We start from the raw sequence: 13,369 nt of genomic DNA, 5'->3' as shown, positions 1-13,369 counted from the left end.
CCCCTACTTGATGGCAAGAACATGGTACAGATTGGTACTAAACATTCACCGAGAAGGTGTAAGCAGAGCCAAGGGGGAGCTATCCTTCTACCCCATCCATCTGCAAAGAGACAGTGTAAATACTTGACTTAGCTGAGATGCTATCAGTGGTGTCCACGAGGAAACTAAACATATACACACATCTGGCTCATGTGCTACACCTCGACAAGGGGAATACCTGCTAAAATAAATGAACATTAAAAAGAGGTTCCAGAGTCCCATAAGATAATTCCAAAATGTCCAGGAGAAAATTTAAAAATCATTCATCCCAAGAACCAGGAAAATCACATGAATGAGAAAAGACTATCAATAGATGCCAGTATAAAAATGAATTGGATGTTGAAATTATCTCACAAGATTTTTAAATAATCTATAATAAAAATGCTTCAATAAGCAATTATGAATTCTCTTGAAACTGAAAAACTAGAAAATCTCAGCAAAGAAGAAATAGAAATAAAGCAATAGCACAGCTACAATATGGATGAATCTAAGAAAACATATGCTAAGTGAAATAAGGCAGTCACAAAACACACACACACCCACACACACCCATATTGTATGATACCATTTACATCAAATGTCCAGAGTAGACAAGTCTATACACAGAAAGTAGATTAGTGGTTGCCTGGAGTTGAAGGTGGTGTAGAATAAGGAATGACTGTTGGAGGATACAGGTTTCTTTGGGCTGATGAAAATGTATTAAAATTAGATTATAATGATGTTTGTGCAGCTCTATAAACATACTGAAAACTACTGAATTATACACTTCATATGAGCGAATTTTATGGTATATAAAAAGTACTTCAATATGATTTAATGTGGAATTTTAATTAATGATTAAATTTTGTCTTAAGAAGAATCAAATGCAAGTTGTCAAACTAAAAGATGCAGTATATGAGATAAAGATCTAGCTGATTTCACTAACAGAGTGGAAACAACAGAGGGCAGAAATCAGTAAACCTGAGGACAGACCAATCAGATTTACCCTGAACAACAGAGAGAAAATAGACAGAAGAAATGAAGAGAGCCCCTGGAACCTACAGGACAATAACAAAAGATCCATCATCAGAATCCCAGAAAGATATGAGAAAGAGAGGGGAGCCGAAAGAGTGTTTTAAGAAGTAATAGCGGAACACTTCCCAAATTTTTCAAGTGCTGAAAGAAAAGAACTGTCAACCATGAATACTACAGCCAGTGAGGAATGAAGGGGAAATAAAGACATTCTCAGACAAAAGAAAACTAATAGACTTTGCTCCTAGCAGACCTACCCTTACAAATTGGCTAAAGGGAGTTCTTCAAACAGAAAAAGAATGATCGAAGAAGGAATCCTGGACCATCAAAACAAAGAAAGAACAAAGAAGCAGAAATATGGGTGCATATAATGGACTTCCTATCGTAAGCTTTATAAATCCTTTTTGATGATTGAAAAAAATTGTGCACCATATTGTGATCAAAAAAAGATATTTAAAATTTGTGAAAGAAAAGGGATATATATGGAAGTTTTCACACTTCACTTAAAGTGGTAAAATGTTAATACAAGTAGACTGTGATATGTTCTGTATGTTTATTCTAATACTTAGAATAAACACTAAAAAAACTACATAAAGTGATATACTCAAAAACACTATAAATGAACCAAGAAGGAATCCTAAAAATTATTCAAGTAACCCACAAGAAATTAAGAGAAACAGATCATTTTAAAAGGGGGAAAAACAGAAAACAAAAAATAAAACAGATTTTAGCCCTAAACATATCAATAATTGCCTTAAATGTAAATGGTCCAAATATGCCAATTAAAAGACAAAAATATGATCCAAAAATATGCCGTCGACAAAAAGCTCACTTCAAATATGATGACATTGTTGTAAAGTATGGAAAAAGATATCCCATGCAAACGTGGTAAATTAATGCCAGATAAAGTAGACTTCAGAGAAAAGAAAATTCCTAGAGACAAAGAGGGACATTACATAATGATAAAAGGATCAATCCACCAGGAAGGCGTGATGATTCTAAATATATCTGCACCAAAAAGAGAGCCTCAAAATACATAAAGCAAAAATTGATAAACTGAAAGAAGAAATCAATAAATCTAACAATTATACTTGGGGATTTCAACACTTCAGTTTCAGAAACTGATTGCTAGATAGAAAATCAGTAAGGATACAAAACTGACCAAAACAGTCATCCCACACATCACCTAATTGTATACAGAACATTCCACCCAACAACAGCAGAATAAAAAATTTTTAAGAGCCATGGAACATGTACCAACAGAGACTATGTCATAGGCCATAAAACAAACTTCAACAAATACAAAAGAATTAAAATAATACAGATTTTTCCTAACTTCAATAATATTTTTTTTCTAACTTCAACCTAAAAATCATTAACAGAAAAATGACCAGAAAATTTCTAATAACTTGGAAATTAACACATTTTTGAATAATCTATGGGTTTAGAGGAATTTTCACAGGAAATATAAGAACACATAGAATTCAATGAAAATGAAAATGCAACAGGTCGAAATATGTGGATGCAGCTATAGAAGTACTGAGGAAGAAGCTACAGCCCTAAATCCTTACATTAAAAAAGAGGAACAGTTTGAAATCATTGCTCCCACCTCAAAAAACTAGAAAAATGAGAGAAAAATAAACCCATAGCAAGCTGAAGGGATGAAATAAAACTGAAAACATAAAAATAGAAAAAAACAAAAAACTGTTTCTTTAAAAAAAGTCAATAAAATTGACAAACTTCAGGCAAGATTGATAGAAATAAGGAAGACACAGATCACCAACACAAAGAATGAAAGAGAGAGATCAGTGTAGGTCCAGCTCCCATTGAAAGATAATAAGGGACAAATACAAATAACTCTATGTCCATAAATACCAACAAGCCAGAACAGATGGATCAATTCCCCAAACCCAGAAACTATTAAAACTCAATCAAGATGAAATAGAAAACCTGAATAATCCTATAACCATTAAAGAAACTGAATTGGTAATTTAAAAGCTGAAAAATCTCCAGCCACAGATAATTTTACTAGTGAATTCTAGACCATTATACACAAAAATCCTCAACAAAATATTAGCAAATTGAATCTGGCAGCGTTTTAAAAAATTATACACTGTGACCAAACACAATTTATTCCAGGTATGCAAGACGGGTTCAGCATTTGAAAATCAGTCAGTGTAACCCAGTATTATCAACAGACTCAAGCAAAAAAACAAAACAAAAAAGTATGACTGTACCAATTCATGCAGAAAAACATTTGATAAAATCCAACACCCATAAATGATAGATCTTCCCAGGAAACTACTACTAGAGTGAAACTTCCTCATTTGATAAAAAGCACCTACAAAAACTTACAGCTAACACCGTACTTAATGGTAAAAGAATGAACGCTTCCCCCCTACAACTAGGAATAAGGAAAGCGTATCACACTAGCCATTTGTATTTAACATAGCTTTATGAAAAAGGAAAGGCACACATATTGAAGGGAAAGAAATAAAACTGTCCCTATTTGCAGATGATGAGTTCTGTACATAGAAAATCCCAAAGAATCTACAAGAAAACAAAACGCAAAACAAATAACCAAACTCTGAAGAAGTGATTTGGCAAAGGTGCAGAATACAAAATCAACACAAAAAATCCACTCACATTTCTACTTACTAAGAACAAATACATAGAAACCAAAATTTAAAACACAGTAACATTTATAATTGCTGCAAAGAAAATTAAATACTTAGGGATAAATCCAACAAAACATGTACCGGATCTGTATCCTGAGAACTACAAAATGCTCATGAAATAAATCAAAGAAGGTCTAAAAAACTGGAGATATATACCATGTTCATAGATTTGAAGACTCAAATAGTAAAGATGCCAGGTCTTCCCAAATTGATCATAGGTTTAACACAATTCCTATCAAAACAGCCCAGTGTTTTGTAGACATGTACCACTTTATTGTAAAATTTATACGGAAAGGCACTGGGACCTGAATAGTTAAAACAATTTCAAAAAAGAAGAAGAAATGGGAGAAACCACTCCACCAGTTAAAGCTTCTTAAATAGCTACAGTGGATACCATAGTATTGGAAGAACAGATACCAAGATCAGTGGACCAGCTAAGGAACTCAGAAAGAGACCCACACAAATATGCCTAAATGATTTTTTCAAAGATGCAAAAACAGTTCACTGGAAGGATAACTTTTTCAACAAATGGTGATGGAGCAAATGAACTCTCAGGCATTTATCTCTGAAAAATAAACTTATGTTCACATAAAAGCCTGCAAAAAAATCCTCAGTTTTATTTAAATGGAAACAACTCAAATATCCTTCATAGCCTTCAATAGGTAAATGCTTAAACAAACTGGCATATCTGTACCACGGACTGCCGTAATTCAGCAATAAAAAGGAATAAAGTATTGATACAACAACACTTGGATGGATCTCAAAAAAGATATTCTGAGCAATAAAAACCAATCCTCAAATGTTACATACTGCCTGATTCCATTTAAATACCATTCTCGGGCAAAATTATAAAGATAGACAACCAATTAGAGACTAGGGACTTGGGGAGGAGGGAAGTGGCTGTGACTGTAAAAGGGTAGAACAAGGGATCCTGCACCATGACTGTAGTGGTAGTCACGTCAATCTACACATGCATCAACTTGCATGTAACTAAATGCATGCGCTGCACATACATGAGTGCATGTACAACTGTTGAAATATGAGTAAGGCTGATGTACTCTGTCCATGTCAATTTGCGATACTGTATAACAGTTATGCAAAATGTTTGGAAAAATTTCCATTTGGAAAAATTAGGTGAAGAGTATATGGGAGTCTCTATTATTTCTTATAACAGGATATTAATATATAAATGATCTCAAAATAAAAAGTTAAAACAGGGGCACCTGGGTGGCTCAGTTGGTTAAGCATCAGACTTGATTTCGGCTCAGGTCATGATCTCAGGGTTGTGGGATTGAGCCCTGCATTGGGATTCTCTCTCTCCCTCTCCTACCTCTGCCCTTCTCCACTCATACCACTCATATGCGCATGCCACACTCTCTCTCAGAAAAAAAAAAAAAAAAAAAGGTAAAAACAAAGGAATGATCCAGTATATACCAAGAGCTGCAATCATGATCAGAACTTTCTAAACTGGAACTTGGCGACTTTAGCTTAGAAATCATCATTCATCTACTCAATACCTATATTAGGCACTGTGCTAGGTGAGAGTCGGAGTGGGAAAAAAGCAGTCATGGACCTTGCGTCATTACCTTCACACTGGGAAACAGGAAAATCGTTCAATGTATGAAAAGGTCATTACATCTTCAGTCATACACATGAGAAATGGACTCAAATTTCTAACAAGAACAGCAAGGTAAAGTAATTTCCAGAGTACTATTTGCTCATTAAAATTACTATGCATACTATTTAACAGAATGGGAAATTCTTGTAACATTAAAAAGAACACCAAATATAAACTCATAAATTCATTAATGTATGAAAACGACAGCTTGTTTTTATATGAATAAACTTTTATTGAATTTTAGATAATTAGAAAGAATAAAGAAATGCAAGATAAATGCTTTCTTAACAACATCTGATAGTATCTTTTCTGTCATGGTATTTTCACTCTTCTTTATAAAAAGTATAGACATTCATTTATTTAATTTTTTACAAAGTCAAGAACCATCACAGGGAAAAAATAAGTAATGCTAACGTAAATTCAGCACTTCAACATCGAAATGGCTGCCATGGTTAGGTTCAGAGCTGAGCCCTCCCGGAAAACTGTGTACACAGCAGCTGCCGGCTTCCGTTTATGCAAATGGGTCTGAGAATCAGGAAGCCGCTCCCTGTGACGACTATGCGTGCAGGAAAAGAGGGCAGAAGGCATGGTGCTAAGAGGGAGTGAGAGACAACATTGGGAAAGAAATGATGCTCTTATCGAACCACGAGGTCGGCCTCATAAATAATTCAGAGAATGATTCTGGGATGAAATCATTTCTGTGCTGCTTGAAGTGAGATTAAGGCGAGATAGTCCCCAGTACAAGCATGCCCAGATCCACACAGCACGAAACAAGAGTGGGGAGTTTGTGAATTATCTGGTGAACTCCAAGGCCAGCCAAGCCAGGTAATTAATCACAGAAGGAGTCTCTTTACAGCGGTGTCAAATGCATTTGGGCAAAACTGCAACCCTGAGCTGTGACAAACATAGGGCAGACCCTCCCAGGAGCATACCTGAAGGCACCCCTTTTGTCTTAATCTTATCTCTTTTGCAAAAATAATTATTTCGGAAACAACAACAGAACAACTCCTGCCCTCCCTGTAACAACCTACTAACCTTGACTTGTCAAACAAGGAGAGAGTTATCTCCCTCAGTGCAAAGGGCATCAGGTGCTGCCCTCATTAAGGGTAACCCGGTGTGACAGCAAGGGAGCCCTGGCCAGCCCTGCTCTGAGACTGCCAGGAAGGCTCCAGTCCCTCCCACCTGCCTTCCTGCTCCCTGTGCAGCCCACACAACCCAGCTCTCTCTCGGGATGGGCCTCCCACAGGGCTCCACCAACACACACTGGATGTGCTATTAGTAACAGTCTTTTCTTTCCTAGCCCTATGCCTCGCATGTATTTTTTGAAAAAACCAATAGTTTTCTTTTAAAAAAGTGTTTTTCCAGGAAATAATGAATGGTAATTGTCATGGACCCAGAACAGACCCTAGAAAAATGCAGACAGGCAAGAATCTGTCAAGATAGCAATATTCCAAATGTGAAATTCATGGTTTAGGAAGACATAAATAAATAAATAGGAAGGGGCTTCTCAGAGAAGTTTCTTTTGTTTTCCCCCATTTCTTACTGAATTTTGTGTAAAAAAAGTTTTGATTCTATGATACAAGAGCCAGCCCCGTTGGGACCAGTATGAACCATTCATGCTGTTAAGCCCTCTAGATAAAGAGGGAACCGTGATGATCCCAGGGTTGCTCATTATTTTTTCTAAAGACAACTACATTTTTAAATAATTTCATTCTTTAAACTTCATCTGGCACTTCAGTCTCTTGAAAAATTATTAAATTAGGCATGAATTAAAGAGCAAGCCCATCTGGACTGCAGTTGGGTTTAAGTGCTATCCTGCTCTTACATCTTTTTCCTTGGCTTGGCACATCTTTGAGATCCAGTTTTTGGAATAGAATGCTGGGACATCTGTGGTGGGGAAATGAGTCTTCAAGATGAAGAATTCCAGTTCATTTCACAAATTTCACTGGCCACGTAACAGCATTGCCTTTTCCTTTGTGCTTTTTACTAGTACCCTTACAAGGAAAGTGTGTCTTTCCCAGCGCTTGCTCACCGCACCCTCCCCCTGCGTGAGGCACTCCACTGATTCTTTTCTGAATACTCTATCCGCTCAGGTCCTATACCAGGGACCCGGCCCGACTCTGGGCTGGCACCATCACAGGCACAGCACCAATTCTCTCTAGTGTTGCTTGGCTGACAGTGTACGAGTGTGTGTGTTGAGGCCGAGGCTTCCTGCTGACTGAGCCATTGCTCCTGGACACGACCTGCGGGGATGACCCTCTGTTGGCTGTCACTACTAGAGTCTTATGCGGAGCTGGGACCAGGTGGGTCCCGTTGGCATAGATGGACGGGATGTTGGCATTGCCTGAGTGGAGACAGAAAGACTGGCGCAGGTCACTGAAGTGGTTGAACGACTCCGTGTTCCCGGGAACTTTCGGATTGTTGCTCCAGTATCGACTGTTGTAGGTATTGGAAGAGGTCAGTGTGTTGTTCTCTGAGGAGGATATCTCGGTGTGAAATGCTTTGGCAGAAGAAGAACATTTAGGTGGAAGATCATCCTCTCTGAAAAGGGATAAAAATAAAGTTGTCGTCAGAATTTACTCGAATGGCACCCTACCCTCTTGCCCAGGAGTCCTTCCTCTTCTGCTAAGGCCAATATGTCTGTGAGATACAAACCCTCAGGACAGGCCATAGTATCACGAAAGCAAACACACCAGCCCTGGTGGCCTCAGCTCTGACACTCATTCCCTTTGAGACAATGCTTAAGAAAAATGTTCCCTCAGCTTCTCAATAGCCAAGGGCAGAAAAAGTAATGTCAAATCTCTCAGACTATACTTTCCAAAATAACTGAAAAAAAATGTGTGTGTGTATATGTGTGTGTGTGTGTGTGTATATCTGTGTGTGTATAATTTTTTTTGCTCTAAGTAGGAAAACAGACCTTGAAGAAAGCCACTGAGCTTGTGTAAAGAATTATAAGAGGCTAGGATAAGTCACTAATTTAACATGTTAACTAATTCATTCAACATTTATTGGGTACCAGGCATTCTACTAGATGTTTCCTGTTAAAAAAAAAAAAAAAACAAAAACCCACAGCTCCTATACCCCAAAAGCCTATGGTCAAACGAGAGTGCCAGTCAATGCAAGAACATCTCCAAGTCTGAAAGGTCGGACAGAGACTAGAGTCAACTTCTGTGAGGAGGTAATGCCTGGACTAGCCTTGAATCAGATCAAGGAATTTACCAAAGAGATAAATGAAAAGGAAAGGAGTTTGGTGCTGGAAGAGGGGGGAGGCGTAGGCGAAGACCCTGAGGCATGAGAGGCTGCGGAACAGAATGGCACATCAGTGACCATGGAAGTGGTGAGAGAGGACTGGGGAAGCAGAGGAAGGTCTGATCCTGAAGGGCTGTGTGGATCACGCTAAGTAGACTGGAGTCATTAAAGCATTTTCAACAAGGATATAATGTGGTGCAATGTGAGACATAGCTTGAACTCCCCTATTCCCACAATATGCCAAGAGTCACTTTTCTTTAAAGATGACTTTCACGTTGTTTTCTGAAGATGTTCATATCCTTGACTGAACTGTCTCTGACATCAAGCCATACTGCTTTGGCCAAGCTGTGTACATGGGTACGGGTATGCTCTTGGGGTGTTCCTTCTGGCTTCTATCATAAATGCCAATGTCAAACACATTTCCTAAACTAACTTCTCTACTCTGGCAGCCACCTTCACCCCATCTATTTTGGAACTATGGAAGGTGAAGGAATTCTTCATGTGTGTCCTCCTCTGGGCACATATTGGACACATATTGGACCCTCTTCCCCTTTCATGATCCAGTAAATAAAGCTGAGCAGTATCATGAGGAAAAGCAATATAATATACAAGAAAATATGACTTGGCCACTTTAACTGTCTTGGCCATCACAGCCACTGGCTTAGCAAAGAAATCTTAGCTGCCAAAATTAATAGAAATACAGACACTGGCCACGTAGGACAAATTGTCTGACACACAAACCTTATTTCATTAGGAATTTCTTCTTCCTCCTCCTCTTTATTTTTGCTTCTCCAGTAAAAGAATGCCCCTAAAATTAGTGCAATGCAAAAAATGATAATAACTGCACCAGTGCCAATGGCTCCAGCTATTAGTCCAATGCTCCTGGGCTGGGCTGCAAAATATATTTAAGGTAGATTTAAAGAACAAAAAAAAGAGAGAGAGAGAAAGAGAAATAGCATACACTCATGCAACTTCATAAATATGTAAGTTTACCACAGAATCTTCTTAAAATGCACAAAATTGCCTAAAGTGTTGCATCCCTCTAAAATTAAACTTCGGTTAACTATCTGTGTCCTCAGTGGCTGGGACTAACACACAGTAGGCTCTCAGACACCTGCTGAATGAATGACCATTACGGAACTCACCACGTTAGTAGAGGAACACTCAGAGCAGAACAGGCCAAAGCAGCTCACCTGTCTGATCTGCCAGAGCAAGCCTAGCAGCCAGTGGGACCATGACCACCTCAGCCCAACCACACCACTATTTTCTGTAAGTGGAGTTCAAATAACCCAGAATTCTCAAATAAAGAGAAAATTTCTGCACTGCTTTTTTATGACCTGACCACCTAACAATTAAGCAAATATAAAAGATTTGGAGAAAATTAAAGAAGGTCTTGCCATAGCCATGAGATCATTACAAGTTTTTATAATGTCTATAGTGCTAAGCAATCACTTGAAGACAAGCGACTGACTTGATTCTAATGATCCTGAGGAAAAAGACATTCTGTCATAAAGAAGAGATCATATTGCTGAGGCTGAAAAGTATACTAATACATTATAGAACATTTCAATAATTGATAAAACTAAGAGAATTTCTATTTAATCTTCAAACAACCTAAAAACAATGAAGAGAAACTCTTCATTCCTTGGCTTAACAAAGATCTTGGTGTTCCAGACCCAGAGTCCACGTCAGAATTTTGGATACTTACGCGAAATAACCTGGAGATCCAACAGACAGGTGCTGGTTCCGATGGCATTCGAAGCCACGCACTGGTACAGGCCTGAAGACAGAGCACTGATGTTCCGGATGGTGACTGTCCCCTGGATCTGGTCTGTCACAAAAATCATAATCAAGTGAGCAGTGAGGGGAAAAAAAATAAGAAAACCAAAGAAATCAGCAGGAAACTACAAAATAAGCATTGAAGAGCCATCCATAGCCTTTGCCAAAGAGATTTTTTTGGTTCATGAAAAGACTCAAATCCCATCGTATTAAAGACCTGGAGACATGGAGGACTGTCCTGATTAAGTGCAATCTTACAACTTAATCTGCCGATTCGTCTGAGGTCCTAAATGTGAGCAGCCCTTCCCTGAGGAAACAGTGGCTAAGGCCTGCCCTAGAGAATTTATGATCGGTAACACCCAATTTCAATTCTGAGGAGAGGTGATAACATAAAGATGGAAGCTAAACTCATTACAGTAATGTTCACTCCATCCTTGATGGAGAAAACATACACTCTGTGTTCAAGGGTGTCGATTGTTCCTTTCAACAACTATTGTAACTAAATCCAGATCCTCCACGAACAGACACCAAGATGAACCAAAGGTTTAGTGGAAAAAATTCGAGTACAGGAAATGGGTAGAGGAAGCTTGGGAGTGTGGGAGAGCCTCCGACTGCAATGCAGGTCTGGACCCTGTGAAGGGGAGAGGCAAGGAAGGAGGGCCAGGCAGGGAGCATCTCCGATTGCAGCATCACGTTAGGGTAGTCTCCATCAGGCTGCTGGGGAGGCCCTGAGCTAAATTCACCAGGTAAAGGAGTCCCACACCTTGCAGAATAGGACTGCATTCGCAGACCCACTGTGCCCAGTCACCAGTTGGGAGCAGCCCCGGTGAAACCTGGTCTGGGTGCAAAGCAATCCTAGATTCTGGAGGACGCAGCTGGGGCTGTCTGTCAGTTGTGTTCCCCACAGTAGGAGCAGTGCATTTTCAAGATCACTACATTGATATTACCCAGAAATGTTTCAGCTGATCATATTTTACTAATTCGTCAACATTAGCAACGATTATTTATTCCTTGTAAATAAAATGCAAATTACAGTAATAATAAAAAAAACTAAGAATAATAGTTGCTATTACTATGTGCCAAGCATTGGTTAAGCTTTTACAGTATTATCTTAATCTTTACGATGATGCTATGAGGTATTATTATTCATCCCACTGAACAGGAAAGGAGACTGTGGCTTTGAGTAATAAGATTACACAGCTAGTCACACAAAACTGGAATCAGACGGCAGGCTGTCTTACATCCAAGTTCTAGGCTTCCCTGCCTCCCTCAGGCAAAACATAACGCAACCAGTCATCTCAACCACTCAAAATAACTGCAAATTTAGAAGCAGAAAGTGTCCTGATGGCACATTTCTGGCACCAAGTCCATGTGTTCCTAGGGCAACACCTGGAGCTCCCCCTACCCTGGGCTATTTTTACATGAGACTAACATCATCTTGTTTCTGCTGGCAATCTTCATTTCTATCTAGAGCAAAGGCAGAAGCAGAGAAGATGGGTCAGCAAAAGCAGACCTAACCATAGAAGTGCATGCATTGATTGGTTAACTCATTTAAGAAATAAACATGTATTGAGCACCTTTCTGGAATTTACTTAAATAAAAAAGCCAAGGAAAGGACATTTTTTTCTCGCCTTTGTTTTTGTTTTTTAATGAGAACATTTATTTTTTTCTTTTTAAAGATTTTATTTATTTATTCATGAGAGGCACAGAGAGAGAGAGGCAGAGAGGCAGAGGGAGAAGCAGGCTTCTCACAGAGCAGGGAGCCGGACACAGGACTCGATCCCAGGATCCCAGGATCACCACCTAAGCTGAAGGCAGATGCTTAACCGACTGAACCACCCAGGAGCCCCTAATAGGAACATTTAAAGGGTCGAATCCACATTAGATGGGTATCTTACTCCTTCAGAACACGACACCTAAAGAATTTGGACATCTGACCTGTACTGGACCCACCAAGTCAATATATTTGGTGGTTACTTTGTTTGCACTTGTGTATTATTTCCTTTTCCTTAACAAACAACTCTGAGGGCTACCAATGTGTGAGAGCCTTTCAGTGAATTCCCTCAAGAGCTGGGCCAGCCAGGGAGGAAACTGTTTTCTCCTCCTGTGCTTTCAATTTGCTCTCCCAGGCCTTCATGAAGTGCCCCTCCTATGTGCTCTTCAGCACCATGTAATCTCTAGTGCGGGCACTTAGCCCCATTTGGTGTCATTTCCTCCCTGCTTGTCTCATTAAAAGAAGGGGGGGCGGTGCCTGGGTGGCTCAGTCAGTTGAGCTTTCGACTCTTGATTTCGGCTCAGGTCATGATCTCAGGGTGGTGAGATCAAGCCCCGCATCGGGGTCTGTGCTCAGTGGGGAGTCTGCTTGAGATTCTCTCTCTCCCTCTCCCTCTGCCTCTCCCCTGCTCTCTCTCGCTCTCTCTCTCTCTCAAAAAAGGGGAGGGGGGCTAGGTTTGTATTGTTCATCATTGCATCATCATCCTTAGAATATACCTGGCACACAGGGTGATGTATGGAATTGTTGAATCACTATATTGTACACCTGAAATTAATAAAATACTGTATGTTAACTATACTGGAATTCAAATAAAAAACTAAAAAAAAATCCTAGGTTTTATATGCCTTACTTTTCAAAGATGAAAAGCTCAGAGAGGCTACACGATTTGTTCAAGATTACACAGTACAGGAGCAGCAGCAATCTACAAAATCAGGTCTCTCTGTGTCCAAAGCTTAGGGGCACCATACATACGCTTCGTTTTCTAGTAGGGCATTTTAAACCACGATATTCTATAGGGTGCATCTGCAGGATGTCTCCTACCCATGAATGTTACACCACTGCTAGTATTAAACTAAGCCATCTGCCCAATTCCATCTTCAATACTACCAGATGTCACCACTCGAGAAAATCATAATCTCTGGGTAACGAGCCCCACAACCCCGAACACCATGGTGCTGTTTCCCAAGCCCTGAAACTCCAGGAATTTGATCAGCTCACACC

The 13,369-nt window shown here is 39.4% G+C and overlaps 1 protein-coding gene across 4 annotated transcripts in view; it reads right to left on the bottom strand.

Moving 5' to 3' along the window:
- Nucleotides 1-5,557: 5,557 nt before the first annotated feature.
- The window catches only part of IGSF11 (immunoglobulin superfamily member 11), a 207,149-nt gene continuing 199,337 nt past the window's right edge, over nt 5,558-13,369 (bottom strand). For 3 of the 4 annotated variants that reach the window (XM_057306634.1, XM_048215000.2, XM_026493804.4), the window contains 3 exons: nt 10,304-10,426; nt 9,337-9,487; nt 5,558-7,887 (listed from right to left, as the gene is read on the bottom strand). In XM_057306634.1, coding sequence (XP_057162617.1) covers nt 7,443-7,887; nt 9,337-9,487; nt 10,304-10,426 — 719 coding nt within the window. In that variant the 3' untranslated portion in view covers nt 5,558-7,442. The remainder of the gene's footprint in view (nt 7,888-9,336; nt 9,488-10,303; nt 10,427-13,369) is intronic. The other variant, XM_057306635.1, reaches the window with a different exon arrangement.

This window comes from Ursus arctos, unplaced genomic scaffold, assembly GCF_023065955.2.
Source record: "Ursus arctos isolate Adak ecotype North America unplaced genomic scaffold, UrsArc2.0 scaffold_4, whole genome shotgun sequence".
NCBI classification, from domain to species: domain Eukaryota; kingdom Metazoa; phylum Chordata; class Mammalia; order Carnivora; family Ursidae; genus Ursus; species Ursus arctos.
Note: the sequence above shows the minus strand (reverse complement) of the source record. Positions and strands in the feature narration are given on the sequence as shown.